We start from the raw sequence: 19,875 nt of genomic DNA, 5'->3' as shown, positions 1-19,875 counted from the left end.
TGAATTTTAAGATAATGCTGAAATAGCAAAAAGTAAAAGAAGAAAATGATCCTGAGATAGGCAAAAAAGACTTCCAAGTGGTTACCCATTGTAGTGTAGTAGTCAGAGCAGTAGCAGTAGCAATAATAAACTAGCACCTGGTCCTAAGGTCTGTACAGTTGAACAGATACTAGTTTTGGGGCTTTCCGCATGTGAATTATACATCAATCGTTACACGGATCATATATAATCAATGATACAAGAAACACATTTGAATCCACAACTACGGCGAAATGAACTACACCTATTTCCCACCCACCTTCCTTCAAAAATATTAAATTATTATTGTGGAGTACTCTTTTGAATACTACACTATCTTCAGCCGCCAAAAACCTCAGAAACCGATTCTTTACCCTTTAGTTTAAGCTCCATAGAGCGCCCAATTGAGGATGGCCTGAATGCATGCATAAAGGATCTGGAAGGTGCCATTTGGGGATCTTCCTTTTTGGCTTTCCTCCTAGTATGTCCTCCAACAGCTGAAGAATTTCTCAACGAGCCCGAGTGCGAGACCCTCGACGAGTTTGGTTCGAATATCGAAGAGGTAAATGAATTTTCAGGTGCAATGAACGTTACAGGGCCATTGCGCGATGAATCTAGTGGAAATACTCCTGAAGCATCATGATGAGGAGGTGGAAACTTCTCACTCTTGCTCTTTGTGTTTGCTTCAGTCATTAATTTCCTCCGCCGCTGTAAATTATGAAGAAAAAAAAAGTTGGGGAAATGGAGGAAGTAGTATAAAGATTGGTACAAGAAAAGAAGCACACAAAGATGTCCAGCATACAATTCAAGAAATTTCAAGTCTCAGCTATTCAATAACTTCACTCATTCAGGAAAAGTGAGCGCATTTGACATATGAGAAACTGTAAATTGAGGCGACAATTCTGAATCTAGACTAATACAATATGAAACAATAAAAGAGAAGCCAAACCAACTTACATCCAAATTTATTTGTAGTTCAGCATTTGCCTCAGGAGCCGGAACCGCACGGTCACCTCGATCACGGCCTCGGGCTTTCTTTGAAGCATCACCAGCATTTCCTTTACCACTCAAGGCTCGTTGTCTATGGAGAAAGAGAAAAACAATCAGATTGCTGTCAAACCGCAGACATGCAGAAAACTCAAGAAGCAAAACTACAGAGACAAAAACAACCAAACCTTCTAGCTTCTTCGTCCCTCAGTTTCACATCCATTTCTTTGCATGGAGGATACTTAGGTAAGCTTGATGGCTCACAGGCAAAAGGTTTTGAGGCAAAGAACTGCAACAGAAAAGGCCAGATTAATAACTTCGCCAGTTTCTCCTAGGTAATCTACATAATTTCACTGTGCTTTAAAATTACTTTCACTGGCATTTTGATAATAATTAATATCACTACCACTGGTAACTATACCTCCTTCTGGATAAGTCGTAGTATATAGATTTTAATTAATATCAATACCATTGGTAACTACACCTCCTTCTGGATAAGTCGTAGTATATAGATTTTGGTAACAAAAGCCAAAATGACAATAGGAAAGAATCTTGCAAGACGCAAGCTTTATCAATGAGCCACTTACTTCACTTTTCAGAGCAGATGAGGAAGTGCCTCGTTCATCTGGGTCAATTGAAAGAAGAGTTTCTATCAAAGGTAAGGAAGAAGGTGGGAAATCTTTAAAAGTTTCTGGTATGCATCGCTTGTATGGTTGTTGTGGCTTGAAAATTGTTGCATGTGGCAACTTCGACTTCTTCCAGTATTCCTCTGACGGGGACCCACATAACTTAAAAATCTTGTGAAGCTGTTCTACCTGAAAGTGACAAGAATGTACTAAAAAGTCAATCAAAGAAAATCAGCAAAATTTACAGATTCAAAAATGAACATTTAACAATCATAAGCCTATGATGGTTGACGCCAATCAACTTCAAGGTCTATCATGAAGAGCATATGCATCATTCATATAGAAAAGAACCGTATAAATCTTGCAGCATAGTTTGATGGGATAATAATTAAGGACGTGCCAACTCCGACGGGTGGACCTTCAGAAAGCTAAGAGCGTGAAAGTACAAAAGAAGAAACTACAAGCACCTCTGTCCTTCCTGGCATTATTGGTTTCCCGGCAAGCAACTCCCCTAAAATGCAGCCAGCACTCCAAAGATCAACACCAACATCATAATAGGTCGCTCCTAAAAGGAGCTCTGGTGGGCGGTACCAAAGGGTGACAACACGACTAGTCATAGGCTGCCTATAATCTGGATTATAAAAAGAAGCCAACCCAAAATCAGCTATTTTCAGAATTCCTTCATTGTCGATAAGCAGATTTGAACCCTTGATATCCCGATGTAGGACACCTCTATTGTGACAGTGTTCAAGTCCAGACAGCAATTGCTTCATGTAGCACTTAACCTGCATGCAAGAGAGTTTGAATGAAACAAGTCATATGCAGTAGTAACTTCGGTATTACGCATTAGTCAATCCAAAAGTTCTATTAAGGAACACCAACTTGAAATTGTAAAATAGAAGAAGGTAACTACTTCCAAGAAAAAAAAGAAAAAAAATGCTAGATTGTTTCTTTGAGCAGTTGACTTAAAAGGGTATCCATATATGTTACTTAGTCTTCGATGCCTAATTTCAAGCTGACAACGGAAACTATGTTCCTGTGTAATAATATTCTACTGGCATGATGGTTACCTACATAGAACTATAACTCAAAATACATCACTCTTGATGCTAGACTAACTAATCCACCAATGTGCAGAAACATAATATACCCTATCAATGCACAAGTTCCTATGTGCAGCAACTGACCAGTAAAAACTCTTCAGGTATTGGCCGCCAAATATAATCCATCAGATACATACTTTCACTGTATTATTTGCACATTACATACACTGAACTTGGAGTTAACAGAGGTTGGACCCTGACTAACTCGACAAGAATGGGTCTTTTAAGGTTCTAGTCGCACGTCCAAAACAAGTATACTAACCTTATGAACACAACAATCTGAAACAGTTGATATAATTATCAATTAAAATAATCTACGGTTTGACCCTTATTTCAAATGTCCAAGCTCAACAACTACCATATATCTGCTTTAGGTGAAACAATTGCATCATCCAACATGAGTATACCATATTTATCCAAAAAATCCCAGCATAAATGTATCAAATCCCACCTTTTGAGCTTTATCACTACCAAACAAGACCACTTACCAAAAAAAGATGCATCATATTTATTACAAGCAAAAGTTAAATTCACAACAACATATCAAAAATTACCTGTGGTTCAGTAAATTTGACCCCAGAACAAGCAGCAAGACCAGCAAGATCATGTTCCATGTATTCAAAAACCAAATACAAACTGGAAGACATCCTCGACGTAACTAATCCTTCTAATTTAATCACATTTGGGTGATCAAGTCTTCTTAAAACAAGTATTTCTCTAGCCATAAATTTCACACTCTCCGGTTCTAAATTATCGAATCGAACTTTCTTTAATGCAACAATCTTTCCAGTTATTAGATCTCTAGCTTTATACACATTACTATATGTCCCTTGCCCAATCTAAAAACATCACCCAAAAAAACAACTGATCAAAATCATGAAAAACACATTCAATATTAAAAATTAGGGTTTCATTTCATTTTATTCATTCAAATTTCAATTAGAATTATACCTTATCGAGCTTTTCAAAAGTATCGGCTCTACGAGGAATCCATCCTTGAATAGCATCACCTGCAACAGCTGATAACCAAGAAGGCCAACCATGTTGCACTTTCAATGAATTTATTTTTGGTTGTTTTAATCTATCGATGACGACCGTTTGATTATCTCCGATCTTTTTTCTTTCTGATCTATTTATACTATTATTACTGTGCTCTTTATTAACCCTAATCACATTACCACCACCATTAACAACTACATCTGAACTAGCAGTAGTGTTCCTTCCTTCTTCTTCTACTACTAATACTACTTCATTAGGCTTCTTACTACTGCCATTGTTGCTTTCTGATGATCTTTTACAAAGAACACAACCCATTTCCGAAAAGAGTACTACTTCATTCTACGACATTCCGGAGAAATCAGCCTGGAAATAAGAAAAACCAGCTTTTTTCTCCCTTCCGAAAAGTGGTTTGCCGGAATTTGTTTGTAAAACCAGATTGTTGAGAAAGGCTGTGGAGTAGTGACAGAGAGAGTGAAGAGAATACTGATTTTTCTTCTTTTCCCCTTTTCGATCTATAATTAGAGTTAGAAGAATAACGAGAATGCCACTGGTGTAGAGTTGTTATTACTCCTGGAGTTGGGTTTGTAATTTATTAATTTTAGGTGTATTAAGTTTTGTGGGTCCGGTAATACTGACCCATAAGTAGGTATAGTTTGGATTTTGGGTACAACGGTATTGAACCACATTTACGCCAATTCTTATTCACATGCCAAAAAAAATGATGTTTGGCGTATCGATATTAACTAGTTGTGCCCCTATGTAAAAATCATTAAGCGATAGAGCTTTTAGCGGTCGATATTAATTCTATCGCAACGGCTAGTTCTTTATCGTTATAAATAGATAATTTTTAGATTCAAATGTTTACCCCAAAAATTTTTATACAATTTTTTTTCTCTAATTTTCTTTTCTTAATCTAAATTTCTCTATTTCTCTCTTTCTAAATCTAATTTATTTTTTTGAAATTTCCCAAATGTCACAATTTCAAACCCAATTTGATTCGGAAACACAACTTGATTTTTCGGGAGTAGTGCTTGAAGGTGCCGTTAAGAAGATATGTGATAAGTATAAAGAATTAAGTAAGAAGCAAAGAAATTAGATTGAAATTAGGTATTTATAGGGGAGGGGGAAATAGTAGTTGTTGGATGAAGATCTGATAAGCGATAATCAGAGAAAAGAGCGACAGCTTGATTATCGCCGGCGTTATAAAGACTACCGAGCGCTATTTTGACCATCGAGCGACCGAGACTCTATCGCTCGCTGGAAACTCTGTCATGTATGCCTATATGCCAGGAATAACATGTTGGCATATGAGTTTGACAGTTTGGCATACCCATAATGGGTGCATATATGCCAAAATCAGTGTTTGACATGTGCACAGAAATAGGCCTTAGAGACGTAAAACGGGCCGGCATAAAAAGAACAAGTGTGTTGCCCGTATGCTTTCTGATTGAAAAAGTTGATAAAAATAAGAGAGTTTGCTCGTGAGCCATACATATTAACATTTATAGCGTCAATCACTCGCGGCTTCTGGTGGGATGGTGTGAGTGTGAGACAGCAGCTACATTCTCTGAGGATCGGGCGATTTACTGAGTTAACTCAGTTATAATTTTTTGATTCATTTCTTTGGTTTTCACTGTTCTTTCTTATGATTTTTAAGTTAATTCCTTGCTTCTGATTATCTCCCTGCTACATGTTTCAAATTTGATTGATACTGTTTAAGTTTTGTTGTTTATTTATAACTCATGAAATATGTTTTGCTAAAGAGTCTTCCTTTCTTTATGTGTTTGTAGTTAGTGTTGTCCCAAATGGTGTTTATCATGTTTACAGTTGTGATTCAAGTGTTTGCAAATGTTGCTATGATGCTTTTTGAAGCTTTTGTGATTTCACAGTTTGTCAAAAGTGAATTATCTGGAAAATTTTCTCTGTCGACTCGGTTCAGCAACTCAGTGAGTTAGAAAATACCGCGTGAAGAATTTTAAAACTCAAAAGGTCCGTTACAAACTGTTTCTGTTAATGACCATCGTAATCATCGGAAATACTCACACATCTATATGGTTTCCTTATCTAGAACAAATTTCCTATTCAAAGAAAATACTCAGTCAAAAGATATATCCCAATTACAAGATACTCTGATGAATATCTGCAAGAAATCAATACATGAAAGGAGCCATCACAATTAATAGTTAAGAAATTTAAAGGAGGAGGTATCCAATGAACATTATGACGATTTACTCCTTGAGTTCTAGTGTGCAGAGGATTTTCCTGGCTGCATGATTTCAATCAACCTTTTATGCCTGTGAGTAATCTGGTACGAACCAGAATTACTATTCTGGAATACTTTTTCACATCGTTCAGACCAAATAGACTAAGCTATTATAGAGCGCTTGACTACTTCAAACTCAGTAATCTGCTTGTTGTAAAGACTGTCTGAAAAGACGAGGGTACCCAAATATGCCTCAATCTAAAACTTTTCTACCTATAAGTCCTTTATCCGAAAGTAATTGTCTATGCACTGAGTCGAGACAATACAACAAATCGGTTCATACTTCGTGTGATCATCTATGGATACGAGACCGAGACAATACAACAACGAAGTATGTTTACTTGATAAAAGGTTCGGACTTAACCAAACACAATAGGATTATTTATCAAGTAAATAGGAATTAACGGTTGTGTAATTTACTTTAAATTATAATAACAACAATTATAATTGCGGAAAATAAAATTAAATGACACAACAAGATTTTGTTATCGAGGAAACCGCAAATGCAAAAAAAAAACTCGGACCTTGTCCAGAACTGAATACTCTCAAGATTAAGCCGTTATAAAAAATCAAACCAACTTCTTATAATTGAGACCAAGCAACTAAACATATACTTCACCTAGTTTCGTCTGTATTCCCACGCCTCCGACCTGTAATAAGTCACGTACTTGGAAAAATTCCTTTGGTTCGTATTCCAAACAATAAAGGAACAACAAATCTGTTTGGTATCAACTCTTTTCAACCAAGTGATGTGAGTTCGACAAAAGTCTCTTCTGTTTATCTCAATAAAATCTTTTGTCAGGTTCTTAGATCTATCTTATTATCAACTTCCAAAGTAATTGTTAAGATTTTGCAATCAACACTTTTAATCACAAAGAATTTTATTGATGCCGATCTACACAACTAATCAATCTAATCTACTACAAGGATAAACCAATTATAGTTGGATCCTCTTCTAGCGAAACAAGTATTGTGCACACCAAAGACTATGAACCCAAATCAGAAATCTTCAAAGTCTTCTTTGTATTCAAATCTTCTTAGATCTTCAATAAACACATATACACAATCAACTTGAATCTCTTGTGATCAATCACGCACATAATGGAGTCTGTTAACAATGGATTATCACAAGACGTCTTTAGATATACAAACAATCTAAAGATCTCTGTCGAAACTTCGATCTAGTTTGAGTGAATCTTATATCAGAAGAGAAGATTATTAAGCATAAAAAAACTAGGTGCAATCAAATTTCAACCACCGTTATTCAATCAAAATCAATCGAAAACAAAAGATAAACCGCAATTATCTAGTTTCCCACCAACGGTACTAATAGAGCTTCTCAATCCCAAAGAAGTCTTTGAACTGAGCGGCCGTAAGATATTTCACCTAATTAGGTTACTCTCCTCACCGAATAGGCGGCTTCACCGGCAGCAACACAACTGAGATAGTTTTGCTGTCTCTGAGGATTAATTTTCTCGAAATGCAAACTTTGATATTTATAGACCAAGGAAGTTTAGACACCAAAGAATTTCCAAAACCGAAAATATTCTCAAGATATGCAATATATTCCAGATTCGGTTTCCATAATTCTTGGAAATGCTTTGTCCAAAAAATGACCGAAGATCTCTTAGAAAATCTCTAACTAGCAAATGCACATTACTAATTTTCATTTTCCAAAAATAAAATCAAAAACCTTAAATAAAAGATTCTCAATTTATTTTATTCGATCCTGGATTTTCTTCCTTTAGCTATTAAGGAATAACTTTGAACAATTAAAGATAAGCGTCACTGCACATGTTCAAAGTATGTCGACATCTTTATTTTGTAAGTCCTCTTTCATACTTACAATCTTGAAACTGATTTGCCACACTTCCAAATAAGTTTAGAATTGGTTTATCTGACTTTCAAGAACTACGTGATTGATGAAGAACACTCAATCAGTAAACATGGGTTTCACGGTTCTACGAAAACAAGTTTCGGTTCTACCTCCATGTGAGTACTTTGCATAGTCAAGCTAGTTACCAAAATTCGGTTGACTAGGTACTAGGATCGGTTCCCCACATTTCTATGGTATCTAACTTGTACTTGTTGCACATGTCCATAGGATCGGTTCCCTTTTTCCTAAAAACGTGTTGCACATGTCCATAGGATCGGTTCCCCTTTCTGCTAAAAACTTGTTGAACCTCATACAAGGATCGATTCACCTTTGTGATAGGTTGCACCTCTTACTAGGATCGGTTTCCCTTTTCCCAGAGTCGATCATACCAATAACACTAACGTATACCATCTCAGGTGATTACTTAAGATCGGTTTCACTAATAAAAGACATACCAATACAAAAGTCAGCCCTTTGTGAATAGTTTTACCAAGAACATAAACAAGTCATGAGCGGTTATACTAATCACACATATTGGTAGTTCAAAATATATGAAATGAATAACAATACCAATAATGCCTGGAGATTTCTCTTTCGATTCACAAAAAAAGTTCATGAATTTACTTTCTTAAAACAAATGTAAAAAATTGTTTCATAGGATGAAATCTTCACCTTATAATCATACATAATCACAATAGCATTCAAACGATTATGTCGATGTCTTATCTACAAAGTTTAATGGTTAAGCAATAAACCTCGTATTTTATTCCTTAATACTATGTCTAACTAGAGTATAATCATTCATGCTTCACGGTTTTGTTTTCAATATGCACGACTTGAAATATACGTTAGGGAATGCAACATTTCAAGTTAAATATCACTAACCTCAAGTGAAAGGATGATGTTGTCACTGTAGCTCCTTACTTCTTCACTTCTTCAAGTCTTCGCAATATTTGTAATGTCTCATATCCCAATACTTTCAAGCTAACCTATACGAAGTCGACTCTAGTACATAATCAAGCGACTCTTAAAATGAGTTTTGGCACACTAAAATATGACAACCAAACTTGACATACCAACGCTTGGTGGGTCCAACCGAGTTATGCTCTAACAATCTCCCCCTTTGCCGATTTTAGTGACAAAACTCTTACATCATATGGATAAACAAATTACAAGAATTCATTACACATATGTTTGATTCCCGAATTCAACAACACAATAACCTGTATACATTCAATCCATAAATGTCGTTGTTGATATTATAATAACAAAGCTAATACTACCCCTAAAGGTAAGATAGGTAGATTTTATCAATCCGCGCGTCTTTGTTATTCCCTTGTAGTCCATATAACTACAAGCATCATATGATATGCTACTCCCCCTTAGTCTATGCTTTTATTCTTTCGTTAGATAAACGTTTAAGCACCAATGTCCTTTCCCTTAGTGATACCAATTAGGGGTGGGACTTGGGTTGGTTAGGCTGGTTAGAAGACTTGTCCGAGGCAGACCCGAGCTAGGAATCATGTGCCCAGATTGCCCATCGAACCTGTGGAACCCATGGAGGTACTGCCCAAGTCCTCCCAAGTTATGTTCCTCGGGTTCCTCGGGTTGGCCCAAGTTTCACTAGACATACGATTTTGTTAACATGACAATATTTTTTTTAGTAATGATAAGATTCAATTGCTCCATTTATCTTAAATTTCCAAATAACTGAAGATTATTTACAATAATATAATATATTTTTTTTATGTTGAATGATTAATGAGATAGATGTAGTATATATTTTCATTATTAGGTTTCAAGATAATATCTAAAATTACTCTAAATAGATAATAATACCAATTATAAAAATAGTTTTATATAACTATATCATAGTTCTTCGGGTTGGGCGGGTTACTTGGGTTAAAAATATTTGTGCCCATGCTTGCCCAAATTTAACTCGGGTTTGTAAAATTTATTCCCAAGCTTGCTCAAAGTTTTGAAATACGTTGCCCATGTCCGCTCAACGTTCAGATTGGGCACGGGTTGGGTGGGTTAACCCAACCGAAGTCTCACCCCTAATACCAATCAATATAAATCAATACCAGTATCACTTGTTTACTCCATATATTTCTCCCCCTTTTTGTCACAAAATGACAAAGAATTGAAAAAATAAAGGACAAATCGAAAGGATCTTACAAATCTCAATAGACTTGCAACCTATAGAGTTAAGCACGAGGGTTCCACACACCATTTTTGATAACCAATATCAAAACCGAAACTACAAAGTAATTTTATTTTGATATGTTACCAAGAAAACAATTGACCGAAGCAATTTTCCCTAATAGTTTAGCAAACCAAAAATCGATTAAGCACCTTAGTTCCTTTGCTAAAACGATTGTACAAATACAATCGCTTGTTCCATAAGACCAAAATAAAGATAACTCTATTTTTCTCATCAGGTTCTAATTATCCATATAACTTAGACCTTTAAATTTTAAACAAGACAAGTACAAGGTTAGTTAACTAGCATTTCTTGTTAAGGCGTTCGATTAGACTTGAATAACCAAAACCTCCATTTTGATAAGTCTAACTAAGATCAGAATTAACTTAGTTTATCTTATCCGGAATCAAATTGGACTAAACAATTCATCCCACAAACCTTTTCTTTTGTTAAGCCATAAACAATTCATACAAACCAAATAAATCAAATTGCATAATTATTCACCTCAACCAGAAGCAATTGAATCAACATAGACATTAAAGCACCGCAACTGCACCGTAATTTTGTAAGCCTAAACGATTGATACCAAATAATAAAGCAAGATAACAATATTTTTTGTTAACCGGAACCAATCGAATCACACACACATCCATACACAATAATGGAATAAAACATCAATTGTACCGAAATTTTGTTAAGCAAAAGCAATAAATATACGCAATAAAATCAGGCTTTTCTTAAACAGGAAAACGATTAACTAACAAACATGTTACCTCAAATTTCGCATCCTCTTATCCTATATGTTTGCATCTTCTTCCAGGGAGAATTTATATTGAAATATCATTATGTTGTCATCCTTATGCAAAACAAAAGAATAACAACAACCAACCTTTACCAAAGAAAGGTTGAAAACCGGTTTTTAACTATTTCAAGCAAAAGTTGAAAACCCCGAAATGCATATACTTTTATGCTAAACCAAACGATTCAACATATTGTAACTTTTTCACATATTATTTCTATCAGAACCCCTCATGATCCTTTGATAAATCCTACCAACATGGGCTAGCACTTAATCCTGCTAAACCAAAAAGTCACCCAAACCATAAGTTTTCACAACATTATGAGATCGAATATCAAGGTAGTAAAACCGAAATCAAACATCCCATAAACATACATAGAAATAATCATAAAGCATTCAAGCGCAGGCTATGTAAATAAAAAACTATCACAAGAAAAATTATAAATCAAATAATTTTATTCATAATAAGATAGTTTTATTCATAATAGACCTAATACAATCATTGAAAGAAATCAAAAATTGATGTCTATTATCTTTTGTAACTCAGTCCTTCATATCAGTGCTAAATGAAGGCGGATTATTACTTTCAGTCTTCAGCTTGTGAATTTCTTCAAATAGAAAACCTTGTTGCTTGACCAGAATTTCTTGCAGGTGAGAGATTTTCGTGAAGGATTTTGCAAGAGCATGTAATTTTGTCTTTGATTGAACACAAAAGTGTGTCAATGCTCCAATACACTGATCTTTCCTCAGCGTATTCTCTCTTTCTTTCTTGCTAAGCCAATCCCCCTTTTTTATTTTACTCTTAATATGAAGAGAAGATCCAGACTTAATCTTAAGTTGATCTAGCATCTTGCCAAAATAAGATGTTGGATCCAGACTCATGGTTCAGACAAGGAATGACCAAAGAAAGAGAAGGATCTTTTTATAATTTTCATACTTCCGAAAATATAATATTACTAAAAATACGAATATATAAAATATTTTCAAATACTAAATTTTATTCCCATAATCTACACACTAATGCCTTGATTTTTCTTCTTCCTCACTTAAAATTCGGCATACATGGTGAGGAAAGAATTATAATACCAATCAGGTGGTATTAGTATGAGATTTTCTCTCATTATGGAAATTTGAACAAACAGAGTGTCCTTGATCTAGCATCGTATGAGAAATTCTCCTCTTGTTACCTCGAACTATCGAAGTATTTTGTGATTGACTAGGGTTGCCTATACAACTTTTAACAATTCTGTTTTTGAGACAGTTTTTGCATCTTGTATTATTTTTCCCCTTTTCATTAGATGATTTAATGACATCGGAAGACATGTCAATTTTTAAAATGGGTAAATCACTAATGGAGGAGGAAGAAATAAGATTGACAACTGATGCAATATTAGTTGTTTCCTCTTCTTCAGAATCATATGAATCAGAGCTCTCATCTAGAGTTACAACCAGAGCCTTGCTTCCAGTGTATTTCTTAAAATTGGGACAATCTTTAGCAATATGACCAAACCCCTTACACTTAAAGCACTGCGGCTGATATTCATCATCTTCTTCATGATCCTTTTTGACAGGAACTCGATCATGTGGGCGAGAAGATCGGTGAGTATCCTTAATGAATCTATTATTTATCTTCTTTAAGAGATATCGAAACTGTATAATGATCAATGATAATGATTGTTCAATTTCATCATCATAATTTTCTGCAATCTATGCATCTGAATCATCCATCTGTCTATTGATAGACACATTTTTGTGTCTAATTTGATCTCAATACTATATATTGTTGGCACTCGATTTTGTGCTAATTTTGTTATTTTATGTATTTGTAGGTATTTTTTTGGAAATAAATATTTTTGGAAAATTCGGCTCGAAAAGTTGATTTTGTCACCCGGAGGACAAGTGTTATTCGGACTCTCGCTTTTGGATAAGGGGTAACCTAATTACTAAGGGGCACCCCCCAGGTCACCCCCAAGGCAGCTACTATTCACACCCCAGTTCTGGTTAGGGGAAGGACATCTTCTTCCCAAATTCAAAAACAAAAAATTGGCGGGAAAAAATATATCAACTGGCAGATGTTTGTTGGAATTTTTGAACGTGTTCTAGGGCGATTCAATGGCTGATTTTTGGTAGGAAGTTGTGTTATGTCCTATCAAACACGTTTTGGTATTTTGGTTCGATCAAATTTGGCCATAATTAGCTGGACAATTCACGGAAGCAAAACAGGGAAACACGGGTTGGACACGGGATTGGAGAAGATTTGAGCGTGTTCTTATCATGCATGAGGGCTCTAGCAACGTTGTGGGTCGTGTGTAAACACTTCTAGAGTGACCAGGATGGAAATCTATGTGTACCAGAGCAAGAATGGAAAGAAAATATTCCCAAGAATATTTTTCTTTACTGCCGAGTTAAAGAGAATTATATGGAGTGAATGAGCGAGATTCGATGGGTCTGTTGGCTATAAATATGTTTCTATGGTTGCCTAGAAGGGTTGTCGAGAGTCTGGGGGGCTGAGGAGAGCCATAGAAGAAGAAATCAAGAGTTGATCAAACTTTGTTTCTGCTGCTGCTGCTGATGAAGAACACCAAGAACGCGAAGAACAGACTCGCGTAAGCAGTCGTTCTTCGACAGCGAGCTGAGGGTCGTATTCAAGAGCGTCAACAGCAGGAAAGAACTGTCGTTGTTTAGCAGCAGTCGATTTGTATCGTTCTTTTCTGGACCAATTTTGTGGGTCGTACATTTACTGTTTATACATTTTCCCTCTTGTAAACACCATTTGAGCATTAATAAAATATTTTGAGAGGTATTTCACCATGATGAGCTAAACCCAACATTGGGACAATGGAGGAGGCGATTTTCGTCATTCTGGTAAATTTAATTTATTCTTTTTATGACTTTTGCATTGATTTAAAATTGAAGAATGATTTTGATTAATTAGTTATCATTTTATTTGATGCGGCATGCTTGCTTAAATGTTTGATGTCCCATGCTTACGATTTATAACTAATATTCTGAGAATCTATATTAGCAAAATAAGAGTCCTTACATTTTATGTTTTGAGCAATAATTGTTAAGGATAAATAAAATGTACCATATGCATGAGAATTGGCCAAGTCCTTAGTCCCAGTAACTCTCTACCAATTTGTCAATATTTGTATATATATTTATTTTCTAAAAAAATTATCCTTCACAAGTCCGAGAGTTTGAACCTCATTACTACAACCCACGAAAAATCTTTAATCATATATTTCTCTCTATTGGAGCTTTCAGAATTTTTGCAGCTTTAAAAGCGATTCCTTTACTTTGAATAGTCTGTGATTCATGATCAAAGATCTTTAAATTTCCAACGAGTGTGCTTCGTGGGAGAGTTGAGAGATCATTTGCTTCTATGGTTGCATGCTTCTTAGAATCGTATCTTGGTGGCAACGATCTGAGAATATTGCACACTATATCCTCTTTAGAGATAGTCTTTCCAAGAGAGAAAAAGGCATTAATTATCTCAGAGAGTTTAAGATGAACCTCTTCAAAAGTTTCGTTGTCATCTATTCGAAGGTTTTACCAATCGGACGTAAGAGTTTGAAGTCTAGCTTCTTTCTCTGAAGTGTTTCCTTCGAATATGATCTGAAGATTATCCCAAGATTCTTTCGAAGTTTGACATGTTGATACATGAATCACGACTTACATCATATATTATAGCATTCAAACCATCTGAATTCTGCATTGCAAGAGCCTTTTCTTCGTTTGAAAAATCTACTAAGAGTTTAAACTCAATTTTCGAATTTTCTATCTTTGGACGAATGTAAACATCGACGAATAATAGCCATGTATTAATATCTCGTGATTGAAGAAAAGATCTTATAGCATATTTCCACCATAGATAGTTTGTTCCGTCAAATCTTGGTGGTACGTTAATTGAAGTCGATTCATGAGAACTCGAGTTCATTCTTATAGGATGGATTGCACCAAACATAGATTATTAAATCTTTTCGTTTTTGCTTGCTCGGATACCAATTGAAAAGACGAGGGTACCCAGATATACCTCAATCTAAAACTTTTCCACTTATAAGTCCTTTCTCCGAAAGTGATTGTCTATGGACTGAGTCGAGACAATACAACAAATCGGTTCACACTTCGTGTGATCGTCTATGGATACGAGATCGAGACAATACAACAACGAAGTATGTTTACTTGATAAAAATTTCAGACTTAACCAAGCACAATAGGATTACTTATCAAGTAAATAGGAATTAACATTTGTGTAATTTACTTTATATTATAATAATAACAATTATAATTGCAGAAAATAAAAGTAAATGAAACAGCAAGATTTTGTTAACGAGGAAACCGCAAATGCAGAAAAACCCCGGGACCTTGTCCAGAATTGAATACTCTCAGGATTAAGCCGTTATACAAAATCAAACCAACTTCGTATAGTTGAGACCAAGCAACTAAACCTATAGTTAATCTAGTTCCGTCTGTATTCCCATGCCTCCGACCTGTAATAAGTCAATACTTGGAACAATTCCTTTGGTTCATATTCGAAACATAAAGGAACAACAAATCTGTTTGGTATCAACTCTTTTCAACTAAGTGATGTGAGTTCGACAAAAGGCTCTTCTGTTTATCTCAATAAACTCCTTTGTCAGGTTCTTAGATCTATATTATTATCAACTACTAAAGTAATTGTTAAGATTTTACAATCAATACTTTTAATCACAAAGAATTGTATTGATGCCGATTTACACAACTAATCAATCTAATCTACCACAAGGATAAAACGATTATAGTTGGATCCTCTTTTACCGAAACAAGTATTGTGCACATTAAATATTATGAACCCAAATCAGAAATCTTCAAAGTATTCTTAATCTTCAAATATTCTTAGATCTTAAATAAACACCTGCACACAATCAACTTGAATCTCTTGTGATCAATCACGCACAAAACGGATTCTGTTAACAATGGATTATCACAAGACGTATTTAGATCTACAAACAGTCTAAAGATCCATGTCAAAACTTGGATCTAGTTTGAGTGAATCTTATATCAGAAGAGAAGATTCTCAAGCATAAACAAACAAGGTGCAATCAAAGTTCAACCACCGTTAGTCAATCAAATCAATCGAAAACAAAAGATAAACCGCAATTATCTAGTTTCCCACCAACTGTTAGAGCACTCCTCGGTCGAACTCGCGTGCGTTGCTATATCAAGCATGTTTGTCAATGTTAGTGATCAAAATTATAAGTCTTGATTTCTAGTCTATTATAGGTAAGTCTCGGACTAGGATAGTAAGTGCAGTTGAGCTCAAGGACTTCATGGCGATTCATCATACAAGTTGAAGAACTACTCAAGGAACCGGTGGAACTTCTCGACAAAAAGGTATGTGAAGACTTGATCTGTCACTCAAAATTCTATCTATTCTATCTCCTACTTCTGGAGACAAAAGTCGTATGCTATATATATAGACTTAGATTATACACATTTGATATTTCGAGCCGAGTATACCTCGCCTATCTATATCTCGAAATATGTGTTGGTAAGCGTTTTGCTTCGACCATGTTTTTCTTTACCTAGTGATGCAAGTCATGATATGTTTCAATCACTTTGAAAATTGCTTTGACGAGAAATAGTATAACAACTATATAACGTCCTCTATGAATGTTTCAATGATTGGAATGAGAGTTTAGATTACATAACCGTAATAGACATAAGTATGTTGTGGAAACACGTATGTACATAAGTCCTATACTGGATAATGGCTAGTATCCAAGTCCGCGAACTCAGTTCGCGAACTGCCGAAGTTCTCAAACCCGAGAATTTCTGCTGAGTTAACAAACTTTTGCGTGAGCCAAGTCCGCGAACCCAGTCCGTGAACCGGAGAAGCTCTCGAACCCGAGAATATCTGCTGGATTTTGAAAACTCTTTCCAGTACTTCAAGTCCACGAACCTAGTCTGCGAACTTGCGAAGGTTATATATCTGAAGATGATTTCTGAACTTAAACTTATAAAGACTAAGGAATGCTTTTGAAAACCGTGTCTATAAATTCATGAACCGATTCATGTGAATCACATCATCTTTGCTTCAATTGTGTCTTATGTAGTACATGAGATTTCCTTGCAATTGAACAACTCTCTAACTAGTTCATATGAGTCATTTGAACTAGTTATGGTGAAGAAGAAAATGGTTGGTATGAAATGCTCAAATGGCTACCTTTTGGTTGACTATTATTGAACCAACAATGTACACGTTTGGGTGCGGTTAACAAACCTAGGTGCGTGCATTTCATTTGTGTATAACAAGCTAAGATTTCGATCTAACGGTTGAGATATATTAGCTTGAATCTAAATCAGGTTTTCATCTAACGGTGGATAGCGTTTGCTTTGTGAGCAAGGCGAAACCCTGATTTGAAAGACTATATAAAGGAGACATCTAGCCTTGTGCAAAACTAATCCCCACACCTTACGTGTGATACTAGTTTGCGTGCTAGAGTCGGTTCTCCTTTAACCTTTGATTTTCTTCTTCTAAAACCAGGTTAACGACTTAAAGATTTCATTAGGATTGTGAAGCCAGACCGATACTACTTTTATCATAGTTGTGTGTTCTGATCTTGCATCTTCCATCGTATGAGTACAATCAGATTGATTGGCCTGAGATTTGATATCTCCGATAGGCAAGATATAAAAGTATCACAAACATCTTCGTCTCATCGTTTGTGATTCCACGACGTCTTGTTTCGCTACCATACGATTAAGATTGTTGTGAGGTGATTGATTAATCTAGGTTGTTATTCAAATGAATCAATGATATTCACCAATCGTTCCAGACACAAGCGAATGGTCTAAAAACACAACATGAGTGTTTTACAACAAGCTCGCCTGAGATGATTTTACACTGTCACTCACAAAGCAGCGAGATGGGATAAATTGGTGAAGAATATAGGGATGGGTCACATACCATTCTCTTCGTATGGATGTCCTATACACTATATCCAAAATTCATAGCAATTGGATAAACGAGCAAAACGATGTGGCCAAAACATTGGACTACATACCAGCTGAAAAATTTCTGGAAGTCTCCTGGAAGTTTACTGTTTCCTCAATTTCGGCCCTTAAACATGCTCAAAAGCAGAAATCTTCATTGATAAAGCTTGGAAATTTTTTGAGGATGAAGAAACATGGGTAGATCACGAACATCCGACATCGGACGAAGATTCTACAACATTTTCAATGAAGACCTGACTTCTGAATTTTCTGATGACGAATTATGACGAAATTCTTCATTCATCTACATCTGAATCAGAAGCTACGCCTTCCACGCGAGATTAGACTTTATCTTCAGTCGCTAGCCTCATTCGCTGAAGCCATCGGCGTTTTGCTGATGATCGAGAGACATACAATGCATCATCTTTCCAGCGTCTCTGAAAGGTTGATTCACCTCGGCATGAACATCTGCAGAAGTCTTCATCTTTGACATGATATTTCTGGAGCGTTCCCCGGAAGGGCCGGAAGAGTGGTTGTAACCAGAACTCACCACTATCTGAGGCAAAATACATGGATTCATGGACATACCAATAACAAATACGTAACAAAATGGTAACAATCCAACTGTTACCTATTTGCAATTTCACTAGCTGTAGTGATTATAACGCCAGAATTTCGAAAACTTTCTCTTTCTCCCAAACCTGCAAAGACGAGCAAAATTCATTATTCGAAATCATTACTTGATTTTCATAAAACCGTGAACAACCCACGTGAATTTTAACATCCACTGGTTTTTCAAAAAAACTAGACAGACGTCCATTCTACAATTGTGAAGACTCACATATATACATTATTTCACCATGTATGATGGTCTACTTTCAACAGTTGTTCAAAATTAAAACATGATTTTACAAAATATATAAATATTTAACGTGAAACTCATATAAATTTGAAAAATATATCTATATATTTTTGCTCCCTCGCGCGAGCATCTGTCTTTGAAGCGAGAGTATATTTTCAAAGATTTCTGAAAGCTCGAAGATAAAATTTTCATGAAAGCTCATAAACAAAATTTTATTACTAACAGACGCACGTCTGTTCAAAATAAATCCTCTCGTACGAGCATCCACCTTTGAAACGAGCGTTTATTCCACTTTGTGAAATCTCACGTATTTAAAAAATAAAATTTTGTATTTCGTGAAAGCTCATAGACAAAAATTTTATTATTAGACTCAGGTCTATTTTGTTTGTTTCTTAAACTAACGAACGAACGAACGTCCGCGCTAAAACGGATTCCTTTCTTGGGCTCGAGCCCGTGAATCCTAAACCAACCAAGTTTCCACCATCAAATCAGCGGTTCTACACCAATTTATGCTCGTTGGATGACGCTCTATTATGCCACTGGGTTTTCATTCCATCCATGGTTTGCTCATTCAATCAAAAATCCGGTAATGTCTTATCTTACGACTAAGTTCAATTACTTATTTTGTCTGTAACTGGAAAATCACCATTCAATGCTGACTGAGGAACATGACTGTCCCTCACTAAGCAGGGGAATTAATATAGATGGTGGATTTTTGACAAGGGTTAAAATCGTAAAACCATAATTGTAGCACTCCTGATCCAGCAATCAGATGAGTGTTGAGACTATGTCTCTCGTCGAAAGCATGAAAGCTCATGCCACAAAATCTCTGACTGAGAATGTTGTCTCTCAGAGTATATGTAGATGTGTAGTCTCCCAGCTGAGGCAACGGCACATCTCATGAATACTGAGCAATTTCGGTGATTACTTCTATATATAATCGAAAGATTGGACGACTCCTAGACAGCTTGCCTGCTAGTATAGAGCAATAACGTCTTCAAGATGCAACAAGGTTTTCCTTGACTATATAAAGGAGATATGACGTTTCAACAAGCTCATATTTATCAATTATCAAATAAATTAACGCTCCTAGATAGCATGCCTTCTAGTATAGAGCCATCAATTAATTATCTCTAATCGTTAACTGAATATTCAGCAATA

At 35.6% G+C, this 19,875-nt stretch overlaps 1 protein-coding gene across 1 annotated transcript; it reads right to left on the bottom strand.

Annotated features, from left to right (window-relative positions):
• Window positions 1-52: 52 nt before the first annotated feature.
• Window positions 53-4,202, bottom strand: LOC113362815 (probable serine/threonine-protein kinase At1g54610). The gene is made up of 7 exons (XM_026605310.1): window positions 3,686-4,202; window positions 3,289-3,573; window positions 2,099-2,416; window positions 1,593-1,820; window positions 1,194-1,294; window positions 976-1,099; window positions 53-726 (listed from the first exon to the last, which is right to left on the bottom strand). Exons 1-7 carry the CDS (start codon window positions 4,046-4,048, stop codon window positions 358-360), a joined length of 1,788 nt encoding a protein of 595 aa, XP_026461095.1. The 5' UTR covers window positions 4,049-4,202; the 3' UTR covers window positions 53-357.
• Between the last annotated feature and the right edge of the window lie 15,673 nt (window positions 4,203-19,875).

The sequence above is a fragment of the Papaver somniferum genome, chromosome 4 (genome assembly GCF_003573695.1).
Source record: "Papaver somniferum cultivar HN1 chromosome 4, ASM357369v1, whole genome shotgun sequence".
NCBI classification, from domain to species: Eukaryota; Viridiplantae; Streptophyta; class Magnoliopsida; order Ranunculales; family Papaveraceae; genus Papaver; species Papaver somniferum.
This window is presented reverse-complemented; position numbering and strand designations above follow the sequence as displayed.